Source organism: Primulina eburnea, chromosome 1 (assembly GCF_022965805.1).
Source record: "Primulina eburnea isolate SZY01 chromosome 1, ASM2296580v1, whole genome shotgun sequence".
NCBI classification, from domain to species: Eukaryota; Viridiplantae; Streptophyta; class Magnoliopsida; order Lamiales; family Gesneriaceae; genus Primulina; species Primulina eburnea.
The window spans coordinates 8,346,257-8,373,194 of NC_133101.1; the positions used below are offsets into that span (position 1 = coordinate 8,346,257).

Here is a 26,938-nt window from a genome sequence, read left to right on the forward strand (position 1 = left end):
GGCTATCGTACCCTAGGGATAATGGTTGAACCTATCCAAATCATCTACAAGCCTCAAATATTTAGGGTCGATCTTCGTCATCTTTTTCCTAGTCGCCTTACTGAATACGGCTACAAAAAAAAGTATAGACTAGCCATCTTTATCTTCTCCATGTCTATACCAGTCTCATTCTGCTCTTGGACAATAATCTTTCCTTCCAAATCACTCAAAACAATCTCAGTCTTACCGGAAAGTGTGTTGTGCCAAATACACTATATCTGGTAAATCTTCGGGCTCTATAGCGCAATCGAGACCCGTTATTAAATAATACTCTAACCAAGAAAATCTTTTGCGCACCACCGTCCACAAATCTTCACTACTACTATCAAGTATTTGGTTACTCATTAAATACCATAGAATTTGGTCGGAAATATTAAAATCTCTATAATAACTAACCAAATTACCAAAAGACGACTGCTCGAAAAAATGGGTTCTCTCATTGTTGTTCAAATAACGATGAATCTTCTCAGCAATCTCTTTATATCTTGATTGAATTGTCAATTTACATCGAAAAATTGCATCCCTCCCTAATTTTCTCGGCAAATAGACCTGTGACAAAAAAAATAACTTAGTAAAGTTAGGGGAAAAAAAATTGATCGACCACAATAAAACCACATGTGGTCGACCAAACAAACAAAGATGGTCGACCAATAATATTGTGTGGTCGACCATAAAAATGGTCGAACAACTTTAATGGTTGACCAATTTATATGAGGTCAGTTTTCTGCAAAGAATCTAACATGGCAATGATTGGCAGCTTCCTCTCTTCAAGTAGTCTAGCATTGACTGACTCAACCTCGTTTGTCGTCATAATATTGTAACGGGTCTTCGGACAATATGCTCGAGTCCATCTATCAAGTGACTCTCTCTCGTCCAAATATTACGCTGCCTCAGGATATCTATTACTAAAATCATTGTATGCAATATCAAACTCGAAAGTTTTATAAATTTTTGTAATGTGCAAAAATATTTCGGTTGCACCCTTCTTTTTGCATCTAATCTTCATGTTTTGGGATAAATACCACGTACAATGACCATTATGCGCATTTCTATAGACAGTAGAAACCACATTAATGATCTCCTGATGGCTGCCAGAAATTATCACCAATTCATCCTCGTCTGGTACTACTTATAACAACTTCGTTAAGAAAAAACTCCACGAAGAAGTACACTCGACATCTACGATTCCCCACGCCAAAGGATATTGGTGATAATTTCCATCTTGTGTCGATGCCACCAGTAAAACACCCACGTACCATCAATTGATACAACTTTTTGCATACTTCGATATCCTCTAACGCATGCACCAAAAGCAATAAACATATACTTGAATCGATTTTCCTCGTCAAAAAATATGTCTATTATGCTTCCTCGATTTATCTGCTCAACCATGTGCAAATAACAACTCAATTTAGTAAAACTCTGCGTGAGATCACCTATCAACATATTGTCTGCTAGTTTTTTCCCTTTCAAAGCCTTGTAGTATGATATATCAGCATTCATACTATTGCGTATCATCGCCATCACTGTTTTTGGTACAATTGGCGCTGGATGACCTTGGAAATTATCCATCAAAATATCACAAACAACAGCAGAACTCGCTCCACTGATTCTCTTTCGTCTCCCAGTCAAACCACATGTGTGTGTATTGCAATATGTTCGAACGAAGAATGCACGTGAATCATTCTTAATCATAGAGGTCCAGATTCTCCACTTACAATCAGACAATACACATTTTACGGCGTACACTTTTTGGCTACTTTTAGCCGTCTCAAATTCAAAGCAAGCTTCTAAACTTATTCTAATTAGCTCTTTTTTCACCGCTTCTCGGTTTGGAAACTCTTGACCAACAAACAAGTTTGAACCATCCGTGAATGAAAATGTGTCATTATCAATATCCACATCCGCATCCAAATTTGCGTCATTGTTTTGAACCAAATTTGCCTCGACCTCAATTGTGTCATTACGTGCTTCATCATATAACTCGTCTGTGTTGCTACGATCCACATGCATGGCATCCACATTATGTGCTTCGTCGAAAAAATCATTGCTATTATTACGATCCACAGAAACAATATTCAAGTGAAAATAATCATCAAAATGCCTCTGTTCGTTAATATATGAATTGTTTTCATCAATACCATATCGGTGCATATTATCAAAAGAATCAAAAGAAGCAACACATTCAATTTCAACTTGAAGCACTGGTCTACTTCTCGGACAACAGATATACAAATATGCTTTCAAATCATGGTCATTCTCTATATAAATTGGTTGAATGTTGCACGGCAAATCTAGAAGATAACTCAACCTCAAGTTGGCATTGTCTTATACTTTCTCAGCTCTATATAATTCACTTTTTAAAATTTCAAAATAACAAATATTATCATCTACTGGAATAGCAACAAACTTTGCATTGGGCCCTGGATTCCATTTATATATCAGCCCCTCCGTCACTTCCCATTTCCAATTGAAATGAACAACAATAACTGTTGGCATACCTACAAAATGCACCATATAGCTATATGAATCCAAATCTGCCGAATCACTCATTGTATGATAATTAGAATGGGCAAAATTTTTTAATAACAAAAAAAAACTTGTCCGCACATGGCCGACCAAGAAAAATTTCCTGGTCGCCCCAATTATGTCGGTCGACCAAGATGAATACATCACAGTCGACCGACTTAATTTCGGAAAAACAAGAACAACCTCATCGACCAATCTTGGTCGACCAATAAGAGTGTGGTCGACCATGAAAATATTTCTTCTTGATCGACTAAACATGGTCGACCAATAAGAGTTTGGTCGACCGGGAAGAATTCTTCTTGATCGACCAACTTAATTTTGGTTGAAAAAAATTCTTGATTTTAATTTTGTTCGATGAAGAAAACAATTAATGACAAAAATTATTGATCTTAATTTTGGTCGATCGCTGCATGAAGAAAACAATGAACTGAGTTCAAAGAAAATGGAGAAAACTTAATGTGAACTTTCTTCAAATACAGATGAATTGGTCTTCAAATACAGAAAAATGGAGCAAGATATGCGGGAGTAGATTTAGATCTGGATCTGAGGAATGAGCACAACAATACCTGAGCAACAACAGTGGTCAATTTCTATTTAATGTAATGCGGAAGCAGTAGATGCGGTAGATGAGTTCTTTAAATTTGAGAAGCTGATAATTGGGAAAAATGTGCGTGGAATGAGAAGAAAGAGAAGAGAACAATTAATTTAGGAAGTTAGAAGTTTAATTAAGGTTTAATGTAGTAATCAAGAGTCAACTCCTTCTTTTTTTTAAAGAAAGCCAAACTCCTTGTTTTTTAAATCATTCATGTCTTAATCCCATTTTTTTAATTCGCCCCCACAGATTGAACATAATTTATAACAAAATCTGAGCTACCATTTAGTCAAAGATGAACAATAGTATGTAAAATCTTGTCTACTAAAATGGTTTTTTTATGACATCATATATTCGAAAAATGACACGAGTTTGAGTCTTTTTAAATCACATCCGATAAAAAAATATGATTTTTAAAATAATAATTGAGATTATATAATAATGACTTAAATGAAATTGAAGATTAGCTAGCTTTTAAAAATAAATTTATTTATAAAATATATTTTTTAAAAAAAATAATGTATAAAAGTATATAGTAATTTGTTTATTTTGGAAGTCAGATATTTTAATTAAAACATGTTGACTGCATTGTTTTCTGAATTAAGGCATTGAGCAATTAATTTTTCAATGCAATAATAGAACTGAAATTTTACATGATATAGAAATAATATTTACCAAAACAATGAATTTTTTGGCTGCATTGCGTGAGTCTGGATATTTAGTTTACTCTATTTGCAAGAGGCCTTAGGCCAAATTCTAAAAAACATGAATATTATTTTTATTTTATTTTATTTTATTTTTCGATTTTCATGTTCAATTTGTCCAAAATATAAGAAAGGCAATGGGGCATGATGGGACGAGATGTCTTCCTCATCCCTATTTTTTTAATCGATGATTTCCTATTTAATCCACGGGGATTAGATCTCTATCGTGTTCTCATACCCGATTCTATCTGATTGGTTTGAAAATTCTCCTATCGACTTTTCAGACATTAAATCATAAATCCTAGTCATCATTTTCGCTTCAAATAATGGTAACGAGGTGGGCCGGAATTTGTCATCATCATTCACGACCTGACACGAATTAAATCATTATTCATATCACCGCTTCAAATATCAGTTTAATTAACCAAAAAAATATTTATATTCACTTAAAGAATATTATATAGTAATCTAATTACATATATAAAAACTAATATTGCTTAAACAATACAAACTTATAACTCGTAGTTTTAATAACAAAAAAATGAAAACACATAATTAACATAAAGTTGAGAGATTATTAATGAGTTTTAAATGTTATGAACTTGAGTTTTTTAATTATTAAAAAAATATTATTATAGTATAAGTTTGAGATGAGAATGGACATGGAGATAACATTCTTCTATCCATCGCCGATTTGTTGAGAGAATTTTGGAAAATCGCTAATACGCTTTATTCGTGAGAAAAATGGTCCTCCCAACCAGATTTAACCAAAAACGACGACTCTAAATATTTTCTAGCAAAATCGCTGAGGGGAAAACACGTTTTTTTGTTGAGAGCGATAAAAGATCGTGCCTCGAGATTTCCTTTCCCCTTCCTCCTCTTCTCCCATGGCCTCGGCCGGAGACCGCCGCCGCAGCTCCGCCACCCACCTTCCGCGCTTCCTCCACACGGCTGCCACTAATCTATCATCTTTCATCACCCCCAAACCTGCATATCTGCCGCCACGTTCTTCCAAAATTCACCTCCCTTTGCTCCTACCGGACTCGCCAATATCACTTGTCTCCCAGTCGGATTCAGCCCAGCCCGATTCGCTTTCCTCAGCTGAGTCAAGAGAAACCCCTTTTTCTTCGTCCCCGGCAATCGAAAGCTCGCCTTCTTCAAATGCTGGTTCTGGGTTCCCTTCTACAGTTCGAATTTCAGCCGGACGAGGTGGCGGACCTGCTTTTGTTGGGCAGGTTTTCAGTATGTGTGACCTTTCTGGCACCGGTTTAATGGCCGTCTCCACTCATTTTGACCTCCCTTTTATATCCAGAAGGTATAAGTCTTGTCTGGACTTATCATAATTTACAAAGCATAAAAGAAACCTTTTTGTTTGATTTTGGTATTCAGGCCTTTGTAATTTTTCTTTCATTGTGAATTTCATATGCATTCAAGCAAATTGTTTCTAAAGTTTCTGTAGAAGAAAATTGCTTCGAAAGCGCAAAGATGAACCCTTTTCGTTTTTGCTATAGAATTTACCCGTGTGACAGTGTCAGAATGTTTGGTTCTCCCCTTCAAATTACTCTTGAATTTTATGGGTTCGAGGTCTGGTTTATATTCGGAATTCTAGTTTTGCACGGTGCTTTAATTTGGAAACAATGAGATTAAAATGTCTTCAAGGAAAAAAACCGAAGCACCAAGTTCTGAGTTAGCATGTTGGTTCGAATGCAGTTTATTTTACTCTTGTTTATTCTAAATTCTAATAAGGGTGGATGATATGACCAATTCCTGAAACTGAATTTGACAATTATTCTGGATGACTGCTATTTAATGGCTGCTTGAAGTATGTAAAAATTGATCCATGTAGCTGCGACAATTACAAATGCAGCACCTTAATATATTAAATTATTAATTATATTGAGGCTCCTAATTAGTCAGAATTGGTTGATTCTTTAACTCTGTTTTCACCTACATTGTTTTCTTTCTCAATAGACCGCCATTTACTGGCCTATCTATGTTGCAAAATTGCTTATTTTTCATGGTGCTTTATTTTGTGTTTGATGTTTGGGCGATCTATCATGCTTTTGTTCATTTACTTATATATCCCGTTAATCTTATTGATAGGACACCGGAGTGGCTGAAGAAAATGTTTGCAGCAGTGACCAAGGGCGAAAGGAATGGCCCTGTGTTCCGTTTCTTTATGGATCTTGGTGATGCTGGTATGATTTAATAGCATGATCTTCCCTTTTTTTTAAACCATGTTTTGCTTTCTGTAAAATGGCCACTGTTTGATAGAAAGATTATCCTTTTTTAAATTATAAGCCAATTTTTTTATGATTTTCCTAGTTAGTCAAATGGTTCGATTTTTATTCTGATAGGTGTTTTTTATATTGGATTGGTGTCTAATGTGAATATTTATGATTCTTATCCGATTCTTTTGTCACCTTATTCGATAAGATATCTATTTCTCCAAATGCTTATGAGCTCCTATTTTCAAGTTTTTTGTGAGGATATTGATGGTGGTTTGAGATGACAAACTTCTAATTCATTATATCTCCAGTTTCCTATGTAAAACAGCTAAATATACCCAGTGGTGTGGTTGGTGCGTGCCGTCTTGACATTGCGTATGAGCATTTTAAGGTACTATCTCTTTCATTCCCGTGGCAAATTTTGACTATATTTTGAATTCTTAATCTGTTATTTGTTCGTTCGTTTATTTATTTTTTCGCTGTTTTCTGATGGACAAAGTCTACTTAATGTTTGCTTCTAGTGATTATAACATGAGCAACCACAGTCTTTCTGCTACTGATATCATGTGCAGCAATTGTGTTTATTTATTTATTTTTTCCATATGCTCAATATGATTTGTGATGTCATACAAGCCAATATGGCAGCTAAGGTATAAAAAATTTGACACGAAACACATGGCTTTGAATGATGGTATTCCTTGCAAATTTGACCTTAAATTTTAGGTTACATTTGATCTTCGAATTTTGACTTGCAACCGTATTTATATATAGTAGCATAAAACTTTTCATTTTATTTGTGCCTTACTTGTATAGTTTTGTTAAGCCTAACATTTCCTCTTAATTCATGTGGTACACAGGAAAAGCCCGATTTGTTTCAATTTGTTCCAAACGAGAGACAGGTTAGAGCGTTACGAATTTTTCCGTGACAAAACCTGATAAAAAAAACCTTCAAATGACAAGTTTGCTATCTTGGTCTGATTTCCCATCATTCACTTCCGTCAGGTGAAGGAAGCCAATAAACTTTTGAAGACCTTACCTAATGGTGATGGGAAAAAGAAAATGGTTGGTGTTCCTGTTTTTAGTGCTCAAAACTTGGATATAGCCATAGCAACAAACGATGGTATCAAGTGGTGAGTTAATTGATACGTACTATATGTGTTGATTTGGTGAATTTCTTGAGGAATTTCTGGTATTCGCAACTCATGGTAGCTTTATTCAGTCAAATTCGTCATTTTATTCCTCTCTCTTTTTGTGATACTCATGATGCTTATTTTATAGGTACACTCCGTACTTTTTCAACAAAACCATGCTCGATAACATTCTTGAAGAATCGGTAGATCAGCATTTCCATGCGTTAATTCAGACACGGAATTTACAACGCCGACGAGACATTGGTGATGACAACCTCTCTGCCGAAGCTATTGAAGAGATGGGAGAGAGCAATTTGGAGCCTTTAGAGGTACAAATATTCCTGTCTACCGTTGTGTACTGCTTAAAACAATCAAAATTACATTCTGAAAAGATTTTGATGCATGTTTCTAGTTTATGTTAAATTTTCCCTGCTTTTGATAGGTTCAGGAAGTTCTGGATGAGATGGGCCATTCAGGTATACCATTGAGTGTCGTATCAAAGGCTGCCGAGATTCAACTTCTTTACGCCGTAGACCGAGTTCTTCTTGGGAATAGATGGTTGCGGAAAGCCACTGGAATTCAACCCAAATTCCCTTATATGGTCGACTCATTTGAGAAAAAGTACTTTCTTACCATTCAACAATTTTTTTTCGCAAGGATATTGCATTTTCCTTATGAGTTTATCCTGCTAATTATACAAATATATTTTGCAGGAGTGCAGCTTCTTTTTTGAGAGCTAAAGAACCATGTAACCTAATATCCAATTCTAATTTCGGGGATGAAACTCAACTTCCGAGCCCGACATCATCATCTAATGCTGATGGTAAACAAGCACTTCTCCGTGATTGCCAGTTCCCTTTTGGAGATTGGTTTAATCACCCCTGGTTGAAGCAACACAACCAGCAAAGCATAGTCAATTCAAGGTTTTCACCATTCTCCTCTTCAAATCAATTTTCTTTTTTCTTACGATTTTCAAGATTACGGCTTTTACGTGCAGAAATGGGAACTCTACAAAGAAAGACGAAGGAAAATCGCCTTTCCTTCCCAAGATCACGATGGTGGGTGTCTCGACGGTAGAGCCAGGGAAGATGAACAAAGCCACTTTGAGAAAGACCATGGATGATCTAACAAAAGAACTAGAACGTGTTGAACAGGAGACGAATCATTCTAGCTCGGTTAGCGACAAGGACAATTTTGACCGGAGGGATCCGCTATTCGTGGCCAACGTTGGGGACCATTATTCTGGTTCACCAAGAACAGGCTCTGTCCGATGGGTTCGAGGAGGATCGGATTAGTGTTTGAACTGGCTTGTTGATTTTTCACTTTCTGCAAAATCAAGTTTGGAAAATATAAATTTAATTAGGTGAAATGGCCAATGTTTCGGTTTATAATTTTTGGTGTCACCCTTTTGTGCAAAGTGTATATAATATGTGCTCAATATAAAATTAATCACTCCTAATCTAAGCTCTCCAGTAACATTTTATTCAGCACTAAGAAATTGAGTGTCTTTTTGGGTCGGCATATTTTTGCCCACTATAAATTGGAATTCGCCACGACTTTGTTCAAAAAGTTCATAATTAATTTCTCATCCATTGATACCCATCGAAAGTTGTGGGGTACAAAAATCACAATCTCGTCTTAGAAGTGACTGCTTACCATATATTAAATTACATGAGACTGATGATTAATTCATTGATAGAAGTATATGATTTTGATGTAATTTGAACCAAAAAAAAACAAGAAGACTTGTATATTTATGTTATAATCCGTTTTTCTTGTTCAGGGATGCAATTTTTTTATCACAAAAATATTTGTGAGATGATCGATCTTATCAGTCAATTTTGTTAGACAAATATCTCATTTGGATCATCCATGAAAATTATTATTTTTTATATCAAAAATATTATTTATTATTGTAAATATGTGTTAAGTTGATTCGTCTCATATTTATTTATATGTATTAAGAAATTTAAAAGTCTTGGAATTAAAAAGTGCCCGTCATCCAGCCACTAATCGGTCTCCTCCTGGAAGTTGATCCATGTCCCTTGAGCTACAACAACAAAAGACAGACAACGAACTGTTTCTCAGCGCCCCCATTAAAGTACAACCTCCAAAAAACTCCCAAATGGAAACCACATATTTTGCACGAAAAACAATATTAAATGTTCGAGGAGATTGACGATCGAGACATGACATATATTCGACACCAAAGAAATTTTGCGTTGCTCTTTTACGGGATAGAAACACATTGTGTGAAGTCCAACTAGCTCACTAGTGCAAGCCTTCCATCCTTCTTAATCCACACAATTTTTTCTCATTCTAATAAAGTTTAATTGGCCAAAACGAATTGTGTCACGTTGTGAAAAGATGGGCACCTTCCAGAGAAAAAGAAAGGCCATATTTTTGCCCATTTTGTAGCAAAAAGGGCCATTGACTTTGACCTCTCTCCAAAGTCAATGCAACCAAACCAATAAACCTAGAACCCCCACTTGCTTTTCACCATGGAGAGTGCTGATAGGGCCCACCAAAATAATCCCTAAGTTCCAAACATTTATTAATTATAAAATGTAAAATTTTATTTTAGTTGTTTTAGTTCGAGGCTCAATATCAAATTGTAAGTTTTAACAAAATTCATCCTTATTTCAAAATAAAAAATCGTTTCGACTAGATATTTGGATAATTATCCGTGAGAGACGTAAAATTTTTATATTTCCTTTTATTTACAAGATCGATTAAAATACTGTTTTGATCATTATGATATAAAATTATTTTAGGAATTAAATTAAACAATTAAACAGTATTTCTATTTAAAAATAAAATCTTATTAATCGAAAAAATTGAATATGAATAATGCTTTAGTATATTAAACAAATAGTCCTCGGCGCCTTTCACCCCGTTTTGCCATTTTCTAATCCGCTCTGACCTTATATATATATATATATAAAATAAAGATGGCCTTGTAAAAATCATCTTTGATATTTTTAAGTAAACTTCCAAAACCAGCCCTAGAATAAAAACGATAAAAAAATATATATATATAGTATACTATATTGTAATTTTGCAATTTAAAAAACTTTCTCATAAATTCTTTTTATTTATCTTCTTTTAATTATTTTAATTTTAATCACCAGTAATTTTTTTAAAAGTTACTTATATTTTATAATTAAAAAAGTATTTTAATTATAATATTTTATGTATAAGTGGGTCTCATGTGAGACCGTCTCACGGATACTAATCTGGGAGACGGGTCAACCCTACCCATATTCACAGAAAAGTAATACTCTTAGCATAAAAAATTATGTTTTTTCATGGATTCCTCAAATAAGAGATTCGTCTCACAAATTCGACCCATGAGACCATCTGACACAAGTTTTTGTCTTTTTATATATGTGATATGTCTATTTTAATCGCTAGTATATATAATATTCTGGTATACGGTTAATCAGATGCTACTTTATAATATCTCAATCACATATATACATGTCACACCTATAAATATATATAACATCAGATAAATATAACAGAGTATTACAAACATATCAACGATATATGATTACTTCAAAAGTCAGCGCCGACGACCCTTAATCCAACTTGAGCGCATTGCATAATATGCTCAAAAAGTTATAGATATATATAGAGATAACTGAATTTGTTGTTTGCTTGTATTGATTCCGATGGAAGATGATGACTGGGATTTGCATGCCGTGGTGAGAGGCTGCGCCGGCCCCAGCACCGCTACAGACAACCATTCTCCTATTAGTACTTCTCCCCCGCTCTTACATGGCGATGAAAACCCAGGTTTTATAGATGATCAAATGGTCAACCCGTTTCAGGGCTTGCATGAAATATACAGGGAGTTCTGCGCAGATCAATCACCGCCCGCCGCAGCAGCGGATGCAGTTTATTTTCCGGGGGACAATGATTTCCAGAGCCTTCAGCAGGAATCTCAGATGAACATGCGAAGGCAAGAAAATTTACAGTTCAAGAATCCCATTTTTGGTTCTTCTTCCCTCAGTTTTCTGGCAGCAAGTAGTTGTCAGTCTAATCGACCTAGGAGAAGGTATAGTTTTGTCTCGAATTTCTGCACTGTTTAAACTCACAAGAACTAGAGATTTTGTTTTTATATGAACATTTTAAAATCATGATTCATGGGTATGAATCGGAGCAGAAAAAACCAGGAAATGAAAATGGTTCGTGAAATGAGAGAGGGGGAGATCTCGGCTGATTTGTGGGCATGGCGAAAATACGGCCAAAAGCCAATTAAAGGTTCCCCATATCCCAGGTTTCGCCTTTTTGCCTTCTTTTGATCTTGTTTCTTAATCTCATGGATTATTTTTTTTCGAGTTGGGGAGGGTTTGTTATAATTATATCTATGCATAACTCGTCTCAAATTTGTTAAACATTTTATAAATTGTCAAGTGTCTCTTTGATTTTAATTTTGAAAAAAAATCAATTTTTTTGTTGTATACACATTTTAAAATATTACTATTTACTTAAAATTGAAGCTACATTAACTTACTTTTAATTTAACTGGTTAAAGTTTATTTAAAATTATAATAATATATTCATTATATAACTTTTATCATGAAATTTTTTATTTTTCCGAACAAACTTTTTTAGATAATTTTATGAAATGAATCTTCAACTCAATACAACTAATGAAAAATATTATTTTTTATGTCAAAAATATCATTTTTCATGATAGATATGGGTCGAGACGAATAATATCATGAATAGAGACCCATTAGACGGTCTCACGTAGATATACTCTTCTCTAAAATATTATTTTTTACATCTTAAATAATTTATTTATCTATATTTTTAAATTCAATCGTATCTTTAACTAAAATTTTAAAATTTAGATAGTTCATCAATCTTAATAAAAACTAGTAAAAGATGCACATGTATTGCATGTGCTATTATTATTTTTAATTTGATCAAATAATATTAAATAATTAACATGAAATTATTTTCGATTTAGAAAAGTTGTTCGATTTAAAAGATAATTTTTATTTTGACTTGTTTCTATGTAAAATATGGAGTGATTTGAAAAGGTTTTTAGTATGGTGAGAAGGTTAATAATAGAATTAAATATTTTGGTGTCATCAAATGTAGTTATGTAGTTATTCTAATGTCCTCACACTTAATATAATAATATAAATATTACAAAAAGTATCATATTTAGATAAATATTTCAAATAGGTAATACGTTACGTGTAAAAAAACATTGGTATTAGAAATTGCAATATAATCTAATAGTTAAATAGAAATAATTATTAAAACAAATCTAGAAAAACTATATGATAAATTATTCGGAATAGAAAATAGTATTATTTTGCCGGACTGAGAATAATGATTACATATTCTAAATTCGGAAAATTGAGGGTACATAATAGATTTTGAAGAACAAAATTAACTTTTAGATTTCCAAACAGAAATTACTATAGGTGTAGCACATCAAAAGGTTGCGGGGCAAGGAAACAGGTGGAGCGTAGTCCAAATGACCCGATGATTTTCGTGGTATCTTACACCGGCGAGCACACACATCCACGGCCAACTCACCGGAACTCCCTCGCCGGAAGTACCCGGAACAAGCTCTCTCCAGCCGCCGCCACTGATAGAAGCAAAACACCTTTGATTCCTAGGGGTCCACTAACTTCCTCACCACCTGCCTCTTGTTCTAGTTTGTCTCGGAGTCCTCCGTCAATGGAAGAAGAAGCTGCAGCTCGAGAGGAAGTCGACACAGAGATGGCGAGGGCGGCTGAGGAGGAGGAGGTGGGCGGCGGTGATGAGGACGAGAGATATAGTTTATATTATGATTCGGAGTGATTTCATGAATGATCATCATGATGATACATTCGAAGGGTTTTAAGATGGTGATAACTCGATCGATTCGTCTAGAAGATCACTGTTTACAAGAGGTCATCGGTTGTCAACCGTCGCTGCCACAGTGTTCCTCCGGCCACCGCGACAACCACCTTTAAAGTGGCGGAGGAGATGGCTGATCAATTAGACTATTTGTTCTCTTGGAGTTCTTTAGAACCAATATTCAATTGGCTTTATTTACTACTAGCTAGTAATGAGTTTCATAATTTAAATTGACATATATTTTTAAATATTTTTAAAAAATATCTTTTAATCTTTAATTAAAATTTGATTTTAAAAATTATTATATAAATAACTGATTTTAACACTAATTTAATAAAATATAAAAAATTGTGTTATCAACTTATTGAATTATTTACGAAAGATAAAGTTCGACAATGTAAATGAATTTAAAGAGTAATTTTGTATTAGATGAATAAAATATAAAAAATTGTGTTATCAACTTATTGAAGTGTTTACGAAAGATAAAGTTCGACAATGTAAATGAATTTAAAGAGTAATTTTGTATTAGATGAATATATTGAGAAAATAGTGTCTATAGAAATTTCATTTATTTTAATCACAATATTATAATCATTTTTTAAGAATTAGAATTAACATGAAACCAATTTTCGATTTGTAATTAAATGGAGCAGAAGCAGAAGCAAAATTTAGAATCAACACACACAAGAAACTGAGTTTGGTGCAAGTGATGGAGCTTAACGTTCTTGTCTCATCCATCACTTTGCTTGCCTCGAATTCTGCAATAATATAATTTATAAATAGTTATATACAAAAACTTGTGTGAGACGGTCTTACGGGTCGTATTTTGTGAAATGAATATTTTATTTGGGTCTCAATGAAATAATATTATTTTTTATGCTAAGAGTATTACTTTTTATTATAAATATCGGTAGAGTTAACCCGTCTCACATATAAAGATTTGTGAAATCGTTTCACAAAATACCTACTCATAGTTATATTATCCATATCTGATAATTTATGATCTCATATCTCACGAACTGAACGGATCCGAGGTAGCATATAAAATGGAACGAGCCCAAAGCGAAAAATCGCATTAGCCTAGTCCACGATTTAATCGGCTGATTCAGAAATCCATTTTCAACCCAATAAAAAAAAAAATCCTCGAGGGATCACTTGTCTCCGGCAAGTTGTAATTTGCTAGAAGGATTTTGAAATTTGGAAGGACAATGCAATTCTTTGGAGGTTCAGAAATCAGTCCATCTCCTCCGGTACCCACAGCATCTGGGAACAATTCCCCCATGCTTTACTTATTCAATAGAAACGGAGTATGCTTGCTTTACAGAGAATGGAATCGACCCCTCAAAACCCTGAGTCCACAGCAAGATCAAAAGCTCATGTTTGGTCTCCTCTTCTCACTCAAATCTTTGACCGCGAAGATGGATCCCACAAGGTGTTCGATTTGATTCCCCTGCTAAAATTTCGTGTTTTGACCCGATAGTTCATTCCTTTTGGTTGTTTTTGTTATGGGAATCTATGATTTCTTTCAATTAGTTAGTAATTCGTTTTAGTCTGAAAAAAATTTCTGCTTGATGGGCAGTGCTGAAAAAGGTAATCTTGGGGTGCCACAACTGCCTGGGCAAAGTTGTTCATTTCACAGCTTTAGTACGAATTCCTATAAACTAAGCTTTATTGAGAGCCCATCTGGAATTAAGGTTAGTTGAGATGTTTGTATTAAAGTTTCAGTCTTTGGTTTTTGGTATACTATGTTAGTAGCACGGAATGTAATCGATTATAAACGGATTGATTCTGAAAGTGGTTGATGTGGGGAGTAGGTTCACTGTGAGATAAGATCCATATGGATGCAAGTTTTAGATATGCGGTGTTCTTGAAACTGCATTTATCAAATCGAATTTTTGCTTGCGGGTTGTTAGCATAAAAATCAACATTTCTGTCTTGTTTATTTTTTCACTTGTTGCAATCTTAAGATATAGGTAATGTGCTTTAAGACTCTGCTGAAAGTGGGTTAATTAATGGAATCTTGCTTTAGAGCAGACCTTGGTTATACATCCATGGTAGCCTAAAATTAAAATTAAGTCCCTTGATGAAAACAGAAATGTGATTCTTGAATTCCTATGTTTAGTTTATTTTTTATGCACAAACTGAGGACCTAATTAGCAGCATGTATCCCATATATTGATGCATTAGATTAGATAGAAATTCATTTTTATGATGGACCATGAACAAGTTCAAAGTGGGGCTATATGATTGCCACCATTTGTTCTTCTTTCTGCGTGGGTTGTTTTGCAGATCATTCTTGTTACCCACCCAAGGATCAGTGACTGAGAGAAGCTCTGAAGTACATCTATAACTTGTATGTGGAGTATGTTGTCAAGAATCCGCTTTATTCACCCGGGAATCCCATTAGGTAAAGCTGTCTTGGAATTCCTGTGCCTTGATTAGTTGAAATATCGAACCCTTTCTAGTACCATTTGAAATATGAATAGCTCCTTTATGTTTACACGAATGTTGATGTGAGGCTATACATCCATTCGAAAGTATTTTTGAAATGGAACAACTTTTAAATAAAAGGTTGAATCACATACACTACCTAAGTGAATGCACGAGATTGCTAAAAACCATGTTTGAAACACAGGGAGTTAAAATCATTTTTTATGAGAGCTTTTAGCAATCTCGTAATTTCGCAATGGTAGAGTATGCAATAAACCCTAATTAAATTTGTTTTTTATAAGTTGATGTTTTGTTTGGCTTTTAAAATTTAATAGTTCTCAACAAAAGCCAAAATCAAGAAGAAGAAAAAAATTAAGGCTTTCTGCCGCAGATTTCTTTATAAAATTAAAGTAGGATGTTTTTTTAACTGCAATGACTATATAAAACTTCATCTGCTTTTTAAACCATGTGCTTATGTACCTAAACTCGCACTAATATATTATTGGAAATATAGACGATAAATTAGCATGAAGGGCTTATTTGATTTTGGTTCTTGTATCTCGATTTATTTCCTTTACTTGTTTTAAGTTGCGAAGATGATGCTGTTATTACGGTTTCCTCAGGCAATTTATTGAGTTGCTAGTGAACCTGCATGCCAAACTTTAAGCTTTAAGCAGATTCTAGGCATGCGGGACAACAAATTTGCGAATATTCTTCTATTATTTCATTATAATATTAAAAGAAGGAAGAAGGAGATGCGCAACGTGTAATTCATTTCAACGTGTAATTCCTTTTCTGTATATTGCATTTACATTTGAACAGAGTTTTATACACTCTTGTTGTAACTGATTTGATTCCTCTAGATTGTTCTTAAATAAATGGGCTTGCCATATATCCTATGGGCTAAATACAATGGGTTCTATGGATTTGAATCTTGGGCTTCAGGTGTTTCTTTAACTTGCCCCCTCAAGCTTAGTAGGGGATGAGGCACCACGCTAAGCTTGAACCGAAGTCGATGAAACATCATTGTAGATAATGGTTTAGTAAGAACGTCGGCAATTTGATCAGTCGAAGGAACATGGCGTACTGATAGTTGGTTGGCCAAAACTTTCTCACGAACGAAGTGAAGATCAAGCTCTAGGTGCTTTGTTCTTGCATGTAATACTGGATTAGCAGTAAGTGCAATGGTGCTGAGATTGTCACACCATAGAATGGGTGGATCCGAGACAGCAATGTGGAGTTCAGAAAGAAGGGATTGAATCCACAATAACTCGGATGTAGCATTTGCAACACTTCTGTATTCTGCTTCAGTGCTAGACCTGGATACAATCGGTTGCTTCTTCGAGCTCCAAGAAATAGGAGAGGAGCCAAAGAACCAGCAGAAACCAGAAGTGGATCGACGATCATCAGGGTCACTACCCCAATCGGCATCACAGAAACCATGAAGGGTAAATGCAGAGTTATGATGTAGACGAATACCAAAACCAAGAGTACCACTTAAGTAACGTAGAATTCGTTTGACTGCCTTCCAATGCGAATATGAGGGAGCATGCATAAACTGACAGACTTTGTTGACACTAAATGAAATGTCAGGTCTGGTAATGGTTAGATATTGGAGAGCTCCTACGGTGCTTCGATAAAGAGTACTGTCAGGAAATGGATCCCCATCTTTACAAGATAACCGAAGGCCTGAAGTCATCGGAGTTGGCAAGGCTTTGGCATTGTTCATCTTGGTGCGAAGAAGCAGATCCTGCACATACTTGGTTTGAGTAAGAACCATTGATTTATCCAAAGATCGACAAACCTCAATGCCTAAAAAATAATTCACATCTCCCAAATCTTTAAGGGAAAACTGCCTGTTTAAGGATGAAATGAGAGATCGAACCCGAGCATGATCACTTCCTGTGATTAGAATGTCGTCAACATAGACTAAGACATAAATGACAAAATCAGCATGAGTTTGAATAAATAAGGAGGCATCAGCTTTGGATTCAACAAAGCCCATAAGTGTGAGAGTATGACAAAGCCGAGCAAACCAAGCTCGCGGGGCTTGCTTAAGTCCATATATGGCTTTATTCAGTTTGCACACAAGAGAATTGTCGTTGTTCGGAGCTTCAAAACCTGGGGGTTGACGCATATACACAAGTTCAGTAAGTTTGCCATTGAGAAAAGCATTATTGACGTCAACTTGTTGAATTCTCCAACCCTTAGCAACAGCCACAGACAGAACAAGGCGAATGGTTGTGGGTTTCACAACTGGGCTGAATGTCTCTGTATAATCAAGTCCTGGAGTTTGAGAATAGCCCTTAGCGACAAGACGGGCTTTGTGTCTAGCAATAGAGCCATCAGGATTTGTTTTCAGTTTGAACACCCATTTACAGCCGATGATGGGCACATCAGAGGGTGCTGCAACAAGGGTCCAGGTGTGGTTTTGCATCAAAGCTTGATATTCAGCTTCCATAGCTTTGCACCATTCAGGAAGTGCACTTGCTTCTTGGAAAGAAGATGGTTCCCAAATATTAGAATGCAAGGATAGATGTACCTTAGGCTTAAAAATCCCATCCTTGGAGCGAGTTACCATTGGATGAAGATTCAATATGGGAGGCATAGGAGCTGTGAGAGTAGGTGAATGAGATGAGGAAATAGTATCTCTTGATGTAGAGACTGACGAAGAATGAGGAGAAGTAGAGGATGAGATAGGAGGTGTATCAGCCGATTGTGGAGGATAAGAAGTAGCTGTGGTGTGTATGGGTGAAGGCAAGGAATGTGAAGGAACAACAGATGTAGATGCAGGGACTTGGGGTAAGTAAAGAGAAGATTGAGATGTGACTGTGGGACTAGACACAACATGGGACTTGGAGAATGGAAAGCTTTGCTCATGAAACTTAACATGTCTAGAGATGAAGACTCGACCAGTAGCACTAATGCATTTGTAACCCTTGTGTTTGTCACTGTATCCAATGAATGTACATGGGGTTGAGCGAAAATTTAGTTTGTGAATATTGTAATCACGGAGACATGGGAAACAAAGACATCCAAACGTTTTAAGATGGGAGTAATCTGGTGGCTTTTTGAGCAAAAATTGGACGGGGATTTGTCCTTGAAGAGCTACAGTGGGTAATCTATTTATAAGATAGACTGCTGTAGAGAAAGCATCATCCCAAAATGATAAAGGCATTGATGCATGAGCTAAAAGAGAAAGTCCAGTGGCAACAATGTACCGATGTTTTCGTTCAACGACCCCGTTTTGTTTTGAAGTATAAGGGCAAGAGATACGATGCTTTATTCCATTTGTTTGAAGGAATGAGTTCAAGGCTTGGAATTCCCCTTCCCAATCAGATTGAAAGGCTTTGATTTTTTTGTTTAGTTGAAGTTCAACATGAGTTTTGAAGTGTGCAAACACTTGAGCAACTTCTGATTTTGCCTTAAGAAAATAGATCCATGTAAAACGGCTAAAAGCATCAACAAAGCTTATGTAAAACTTGAACCCATTTCGAGAAAGGGTATGAGCAGGACCCCAAACATCGGCAAAAATAAGTTCAAGTGGTTCGGTGAATTGTGTTTGAGAAGAAGGAAACGGGAGTTTATGATTTTTTCCAAGTTCACAAGCTTCACATAAATGCATATTTTCATTTCTTGGAAGGCGAAAATTACACTTTGATAGAATTTGTTTAACAGTAGAAAGGGGAGGATGGCCTAGTCTACAGTGCCATTGATCTAGAACACTTGATGATGCCTTAATTGAATGCTGATGTGAAGCAGGAGGACTGGAGTTTTTGTCAGAAAGAGTACTGTGAAGACATGTGGGGTGGGATGCAGTAGTAGAGTGAAGTGGTCCAAGGTTGAATCTGTATAGGCCTTCATGTAAAATTCCTCGGAGAAGAACAACTCGCGTGGCTAGATCCTTCACAAGGCAATAAGAAGGATAAAACTCAAACATGACATTATTATCACGGGTAAATTGATGAACACTTAAAAGATTTTTTGTTATTTGAGGAACATGCAGCAGGTTTTTCAAACGAAAAGGGCGAGAAAATGAAGAAGAACCAAATGTAGATTCACCAATATGTGAGATAAACAGACCTGTACCATTTCCCATATGAACCTTACCACCGCCAGTGTACTCGGAACCAAGTGTAAGATTACCAAGATCATTCGTAACATGGTGAGATGCTCCAGAATCTGGAAACCACCACTCATCTCCTGCAGATTCAGAGTTGGTAGTTGCAATAGCTGCTGATGGATAGGAAGGCTGAGGAGATCGATATTGACCTTGTTGTGGTGGTCGAGAAGGACCCGATGAGGGGAAACGACTGGAATTTGGAGGTTTGGCAGTGTATTCGGCATCAAACCTGTAATAACATATTCCAGCCACATGACCTGCGACTCCACAAATTTGACAAACAGGTCTGCCATTGTTGTTGTTCCAAAAACGCCTGCCTCCCCGAGTATTTCTACCACGACCGCGGCCTCGAGGGAAGGATCCTCTTGATGAAAGGAACTCAGGAGATTGGCTTCGTGATGAAAAGGAATCATCAGTCTTCTTAGTAGGAGCAAACGAAGCTGCATTAACTGAGTGAGGCAACGTTTCATTGTTAGCGTTATGAGACTCCAGCCGACCTTCATGAGTCAACAGAAGAGCATTCACCTCTGATAATGCTAGAGTATCAATTCTTGACGTAATGTGAACGACAACAGAGTCGTATTCCAATCCAATTCCACCAAGAACATATAAAATTTGATCATCCTCACTGATTGAGTGACCACAAGCAGCTAACATATCCATAATGTTTTTCATTTTGCCTAGGTAATCCTTCATATTCTGATTTCCTTTCTTCATGGTTTGCAATTGTAGCTTGTATTGCATCACCTTAGCTTTGGATCTTGAGGCAAATAACGTTGATACCCGAAGCCAAAGTTGAGAGGATGTATCGCACCCGATCATTTGGCTTTGGACAGATTCAGTCATGGAGGACAACAGAAAGGAAAATAGAAGTTGATCCTGTCTACTCCAGGTAACGAACTGAGGATTGACGTCGTCGGCAGTATTCTCATTAGGAACGACTTTAGGAGGGACGTGAGGGTGCTCGAGTATGAAATTTTCTAACCCCAATCCACGAATTCCAGCAACAATCTGAAGATTCCATAGAAGAAAATTCTCGTCACTAAGCTTAACTGAATTTATCTGGTTAGCTGGGTTCACGAGTAGGAAGCTTGTATTGGTTGATGGATTTACAGAGGTGTGGGTTGAAAATCCACTGCCGGAGATAGCGTCGGCCATGGATATGGCTCTGATACCAAATTAGAAAAACAAAAGAAGGAAGAAGGAGATGCGCAACGTGTAATTCATTTCAACGTGTAATTCCTTTTCTGTATATTGCATTTACATTTGAACAGAGTTTTATACACTCTTGTTGTAACTGATTTGATTCCTCTAGATTGTTCTTAAATAAATGGGCTTGCCATATATCCTATGGGCTAAATACAATGGGTTCTATGGATTTGAATCTTGGGCTTCAGGTGTTTCTTTAACTTAACTAACCAAGTTATAGGATTTTCAATCGTGAGACTTGGGTGCTAATTTGGTTTCTATCTTGTCTGTTTCAGATGTGAGCTATTTAATACAAATGTTGATCAGTATGTCAGAGGCCTTGGCTAAAATAGTATCTTGGAGAAGCACAGAAGAACATTGCTTCAAAGAACTGGTGATTTAAAGTTTGTTCCTGCAGTATGTTTTTATAGATTGAGTATAGTTTAAATATCACATCCTGAGATATTTGTTTGGGTTCTTGAATTTGTGAACTCTTATCTTTGTTCAAATGATAAAATATTTGTAACTATATAATCAAGTGAGTGTCAATAACATGACCAATGTTCAATCTGTATATAAATTCTATTAAGACACATCTAACAGATACAATAGTTGAGAGAAACTGGTAGAGAGTAGGTTGATCTGGGGGTCGGCTTCTCAATCAGCGGAGAATTATCTCCCAGGATTGACTAATTAATGTTGGACTTTATGTCCAAGTAAACTCAATTATCTCAAAATTTATTCCAAGTCCATCCTCTTACTTTGAAACTACATCTTCTAAACCAAGTAGGAAAGGAAAGAAGACCATTGATGACGATGGATGGAGACATCACAAGGAAACATTGGACGAAAACTGAATATTAACTTCTCACAAAGACATGGGACGCTTCCACCAAACCGATGCTTGACAATGATCAAAAAAATGCTAATTTCTGTTGATTGGTCTGGAATTAATATAACCATGAGTTGTTAGATGGAAAGTACTAATATGGAACAACATGCGGCAACGCTTCAATGATGTTGTGAAATGAGTGTTCGCATTCCAAAACAAACTAAGTGAACTAGACCAATAGGAATGAAGCCCTAAAAAAAGCCATGAGAGGAGAATGATTGAAAGATGCAAACATGATGGAAATGTTTAAAACAAAGCCTGAAGAAGATTTAAAAAAAAAGGATGAGAGAGAATGCTATAACAAAAGAGCATTTTGCGAAAAAAAAAAATCGAAATATGGAAAAGAAGTATGAAATGAGGACGATATAGCACCAGATGAGGGTGAGGGAGCAAGAAAAAATGGAGATGGATCAAGAAAGTCGAATCATGGATAAAGATATTAACGATACAAGGTTGACTGATGTTCAACGTTAATATTAATATGAAAATGCAAGAACAAATTTTTCGTAAATCAATGATTTATTTAGTTTGCAATTTAGTTGTTTGTATTTTAATATCGTGTATTTCTCGTTATTTCGTGAATTTTTTTTAATTTTGTGTAACTTATAAAATTTTGTGTATTTTTAATTTGTTTTAATTATGTGCAATTTTATTATGTTTTTTTTATAAAAAAAATTATTGAATGAAATAAAAAAACTAATATCAGTATGAACTTATCAACGTTGATATAAGCATGGGATGTAATTATCAACTTCATTACACCAGCCTCATCACACCATTGTACATGTTCTTATATACATATTATAAATTCTTCAAAAGCTTTCACGAATCAATAAATTTAAAAAAAAAATAGTTCTAATCCAATAGTTACGGCAGCAAGGAAATGCTAATCGAATGACATAAAATGTAATATGAGATAACATAACTAGCGAGACGCGTCCTTCTTCGAATTATGAGCCTAACAATTCGATCTATTGACATCTAAGTAGGTGATGTCACTCGTATCAATATGTCGTATTGTATGGAGCTATGTTCTAACACAAAATACAAGAGAATAAAATTTTATCTCTGATAAGCTCTATAAGTTTTGGTCTATTGTTAAGTATTTGATTCTAACATATTTTATCTTACAGTGAGAAATTTATTTAAAACCAATTAAAAATATTTTATATTTTAAAAATTTTGTAAACTATTTTCATTTTTCTATTACTAAAAATCTAATTTATCATAATTTGGTAATTTTATATCGTATTCATTTGACAAACTTTATTTTTTCATTATTAAAAAAAAATTTCTTATGTCAATGAATCATCTTTTCTTCTATAATCTATACCGTAATATAAAAATTAATGACTAATGAGTATTAAAAGTTATATTAATTTAAAATCCATTTTTAACAAAAAATTTCTTATGTCAATCAATCATCTTTTCAATGAAGGTAATCCAAACACGCATGAACAAGGGAAAAGTAAGAAAGTATAGAAGAGTTACCAGTCCCTCTGCAGTTCCCCTGTAGGCAGCCACCTCAAATGGAAAAATGGATGACGCGACAATGAATTTCATCCAAGGGATGATCGGATGAGGCACATGTTGTCCATCGTTGCAGTATAGGGCTACTGAAGGCAATATTAAAATGTAAATCTTAAATATGGAAAGAAAAAGAGTGAAAGCCATAAACATACCCAATGTAGCACAAGCGCATGGTTTTCAAGAGCCAAGTACAATGCTGGTCATACAGAGAACCTGGGCAGGACGAGGGCAGAAATGGCACGATCGTTGTGATGGCAGAAACAAGGGTCGGGCATTGCGTGACGACAAACATCGACCACACAGTCCAAAAGGGATTACATGATGGGCCTTCAGGCAGACAAGAGACCATGACTCGAGATAACCGCTACAGAGACTGAACACAAAGAATCACAGGAGAGTGTGGTGAGAGATTTGGGGCTAAGGTTCTTGGGTTCAAATTTTGGGAGTTGGATGACAAGTTTTTAAAGTTATTGGTAGATTTTTACAGAAGTGTCGGAAGAAATTTTTGGGTAGCAGAAAGTGAGCGGGAGAAGAAATTTTATTTGATTTGATATTGGCTTGGGGTGGCTTTTTGGATCCCTCCCAAAAACCGATGGCCCAAGTAAATGTAATTTTGGGCCATTTTGTAACAAATGGATGAAGTGAGATGATACAATCTCAAAACTTAATCTAGGCCGAAAAGAGAAATAGAATAAGCAGACCAGATAACAAAAAAACTCATTTTTTTGAATAAATTAAATGATGTGTATATAGAAAGAGATAATGAGAAAGAAACGTGGACAAATCGTGAATCATAGAAAGTGTGGAAAAACCGATAGTGTAGTGAAGAAAATAAGGACATCTGCCAAATAAGAGAGACACATTCGATCACACAAATTCTAACAAGTCGCCTAAAATTTTAGTCAAAGCGTTTTAATTGCTTTTACAAAAGTATAATTAATATTGTGTGTCTGAGTTTGTCTTGTGCTTGTAAGAGCCAATAAGCGTTTTTATAAATTTAAATTTTAAAAAAAAAATCAAAGGAATGAAAGGTTGTAGGCTGAGCTGGCAGTTATAAAGTATAATTAATATTGAGTGTATATCAACATGGAGGTAGTAGATGCTCTGAATGACTGCCCCCTTCGTTCTCTCTAATTTTGGTATTTTATCAACAATGGCGGAAACCATTGTCCTTTATTCTACGCCGGAGCACCTGAATCCCATGCTAACACTTGCAAAATTCATTGCCAAACACCACCAAGAAGTCCATGTCACCATCCTCTGTACTGCTTCCACCTCCGCCGCAGCCGCAGTCGCCGCGATCCCCTCAATAACCTACCTCCGCCTCCCCGACGCCGTAACCCCCCCTGCAAATCATGAAACTCATGCCATTGAACTCTTATTCGAAATCCCACGTCTCCAAAAACCTATATTAACCGAAGCCCTTCAAGAAATATCCAAGAAATCAATAATCAGAGCTTTTGTCATTGATTTCTTTTGTAATTCAGCTTTTGAAGTTTCTAAAAGCTTGAATATACCCACTTACTACCATATCAGCACGGGTGGATATGGCCTTTGCGTGTTTCTTTACTTTCCAACTATTCACGAAACCATTCGTGAAGACATAGGAACATTGAACGATTTTCTTGTGATTCCTGGGTGTCCACGTGTTCACTCATCGGATTTTCCCATTGCAATGCATTTTCGAGACAGCAACATCTACAAACACTTTCTGGACACTGCAATTAACATTGGAAGATCGGATGGAATCCTCGTGGACTCGTTTGATGCGCTCGAGGCTCCAGCTAAAGACGCACTAGTTAAGGATTTATGTACACCAAATTCTAAAACTCCTCCAGTTTACTTTCTTGGCCCGTTAATTACTGACAGTGTCAGCAAGAATGGTGTTACAGAGCAAGAATGCTTGAAATGGCTGGATTTACAGCCAACAAGAAGCGTGATATTTCTCTGTTTCGGCAGAAGGGGTAGGCTTTCGGCGGAGCAGTTGAAGGAAATGGCTGTTGGTTTAGAAAACAGTGGGCATAGGTTTCTCTGGGCAGTGCGCAATCCGCCAGGAAACCCTCGATCACCGTCGCCGGAGGAGCCGGACTTGGACGCGATTCTTCCACAGGGGTTCTTGGAGAGAACTAGAGATAGAGGGTTTGTTTTGAAGTCATGGGCTCCGCAGAAGGAGGTTCTGAGCCATGAGTCCGTCGGCGGATTCGTGACACATTGCGGATGGAGCTCAACACTGGAGTCTGTGTCGTTTGGCGTGCCGATGATCTGTTGGCCTCTGTACGCTGAGCAGAAGATGCAACGGGTATTCATGGTGGAGGGAATGAAGGTGGCGCTGCGGCTGAAGATGGCGGATGATGGGTTTGTTACGGCCGCAGAGATTGAGAAGCAGGTGAGGGAGCTTATGGAGTCTGAGAATGGGAATCAGATCCGGAAACGTTTGGCACAGATGAAACAAGCCGGCAAAGCTGCGGCGGAGAAGGGCGGATCTTCGATGGTGGATTTAGAGAAGTTTATTAGACGATTTAATTAACGGGGGCGACAAAAATATCGTTATTAATATTGTATTTTGTGTGTTGTCGATTGTAATGAAAAAAAAACTCAAAATAAGAGTTGTGTGTTGGAGAATAATTAATCATCTGAAAATCCAGAATTCATCAGGTTATATTATCAAAATTTTAATCAATTAATTATTGCGGAAGTGTTCTCAAAATCATAATCAGTCTTTTAGAATAAGTACTTGATCTCCTAGATTTACGTGTTCTTTCATATGGGCCCATCAATATTCACAAAGATCATATATACAAAATCTTTAATATTTCGAAATAAATTAATGTCCCCAAAACATATCACTTTCTTTCAATCAATTCATTTAAAACTTCAAACCGAATCCATGATCCATAAAAAATATTGAACTTAGCCTGAGCTCGGATGCGTCTAAAACTGAGCTCCCTCATGCTTGTATTTCTCCATAACAGACATGGGGGAACGCTAACTGGTGTTTTTTTCGGGTAGGCAGGCATGTGCCCAAAAAGGGCGCCCTCGTGCGCGCGCTCGCATTTTTCCTGTAACCTGAGGGGAAAAAAAGATCAGCTTGGGTGCATCACTTTTCAAAACAGAGGCACTATAAAACCTGTGCGGTGAGCCTAACTGCAGTTTCGAATTTCTATTTTAAAAAAAAAAAAAAAACTGAAGCCGGACATTCAAATCTCTACACATTAAAATCGCAAACCTATCAGATAAATCCAATTAACCAAAATTTTAATGGATTACTTAAATTTGAGCTTAACCAAATTGTTGTAATCAAGGCCGTTTAAGTGTGTACTTTGTGGAAGTCGTTGTCATAGTGGACAAGGGGTTGCATTATTGTAGTGACGTTGAATTATTGTACTACGTGTTTTAACATGTACAGTAGCAATAGAATATTATGTCATGTAATAGTATTTCATTTAGTGTAATTTAAGGAGGTGTTCTCCTTTGTATTGAAAAATGAAATATTTTTATGCAATAAAAGTTTGATATTTTCCTTCAAAGTTTGTCTCTCTCAAAGCATTGTTTATCTTTTATCTTCAAGAATCTCCAAAAATCATAATAATGTAAGTATTTTATGAACTATGAATTTGATTATATCTTCAATCCTCCTATTGATTATATCATACCTCAAGAAGTAAATTATTTGAAAAAATTTTAA

General features: G+C 35.9%; 4 protein-coding genes and 1 non-coding gene across 5 annotated transcripts; 4 read left to right on the top strand and 1 right to left on the bottom strand.

The window, feature by feature from the left end:
* The first annotated feature begins 4,645 nt into the window (after positions 1–4,645).
* Positions 4,646–8,682, top strand: LOC140826103 (uncharacterized). Its single transcript, XM_073188241.1, has 9 exons — positions 4,646–5,179; positions 5,968–6,062; positions 6,404–6,483; positions 6,950–6,991; positions 7,095–7,222; positions 7,371–7,551; positions 7,665–7,843; positions 7,936–8,145; positions 8,220–8,682. The coding sequence occupies exons 1-9, from the start codon at positions 4,752–4,754 to the stop codon at positions 8,515–8,517; spliced, it is 1,641 nt and encodes a 546-aa protein (XP_073044342.1). The 5' UTR covers positions 4,646–4,751; the 3' UTR covers positions 8,518–8,682.
* A 2,125-nt stretch (positions 8,683–10,807) lies between these two features.
* Positions 10,808–13,314, top strand: LOC140811054 (WRKY transcription factor 22-like). The gene is made up of 3 exons (XM_073168925.1): positions 10,808–11,282; positions 11,391–11,504; positions 12,658–13,314. The coding sequence occupies exons 1-3, from the start codon at positions 10,897–10,899 to the stop codon at positions 13,049–13,051; spliced, it is 894 nt and encodes a 297-aa protein (XP_073025026.1). The 5' UTR covers positions 10,808–10,896; the 3' UTR covers positions 13,052–13,314.
* Positions 13,315–14,169: 855 nt separating this feature from the next.
* Positions 14,170–21,424, top strand: LOC140826113 (uncharacterized). Its single transcript, XM_073188252.1, is given in 5 exon segments — positions 14,170–14,522; positions 14,670–14,784; positions 15,380–15,410; positions 15,413–15,497; positions 21,128–21,424. Coding segments are annotated over 5 exon segments (507 nt in total). The 5' UTR covers positions 14,170–14,298; the 3' UTR covers positions 21,180–21,424.
* Positions 20,144–20,279, bottom strand: LOC140815372 (small nucleolar RNA Z247). The gene has a single exon (XR_012114362.1). It is a non-coding gene; the product is annotated as a small nucleolar RNA Z247 (small nucleolar RNA).
* A 2,907-nt stretch (positions 21,425–24,331) lies between the features above and the next one.
* On the top strand, positions 24,332–25,948 carry LOC140826122 (chalcone 4'-O-glucosyltransferase-like). Its single transcript, XM_073188263.1, has one exon. It carries the CDS (start codon positions 24,362–24,364, stop codon positions 25,778–25,780), a length of 1,419 nt encoding a protein of 472 aa, XP_073044364.1. The 5' UTR covers positions 24,332–24,361; the 3' UTR covers positions 25,781–25,948.
* Positions 25,949–26,938: the final 990 nt, after the last annotated feature.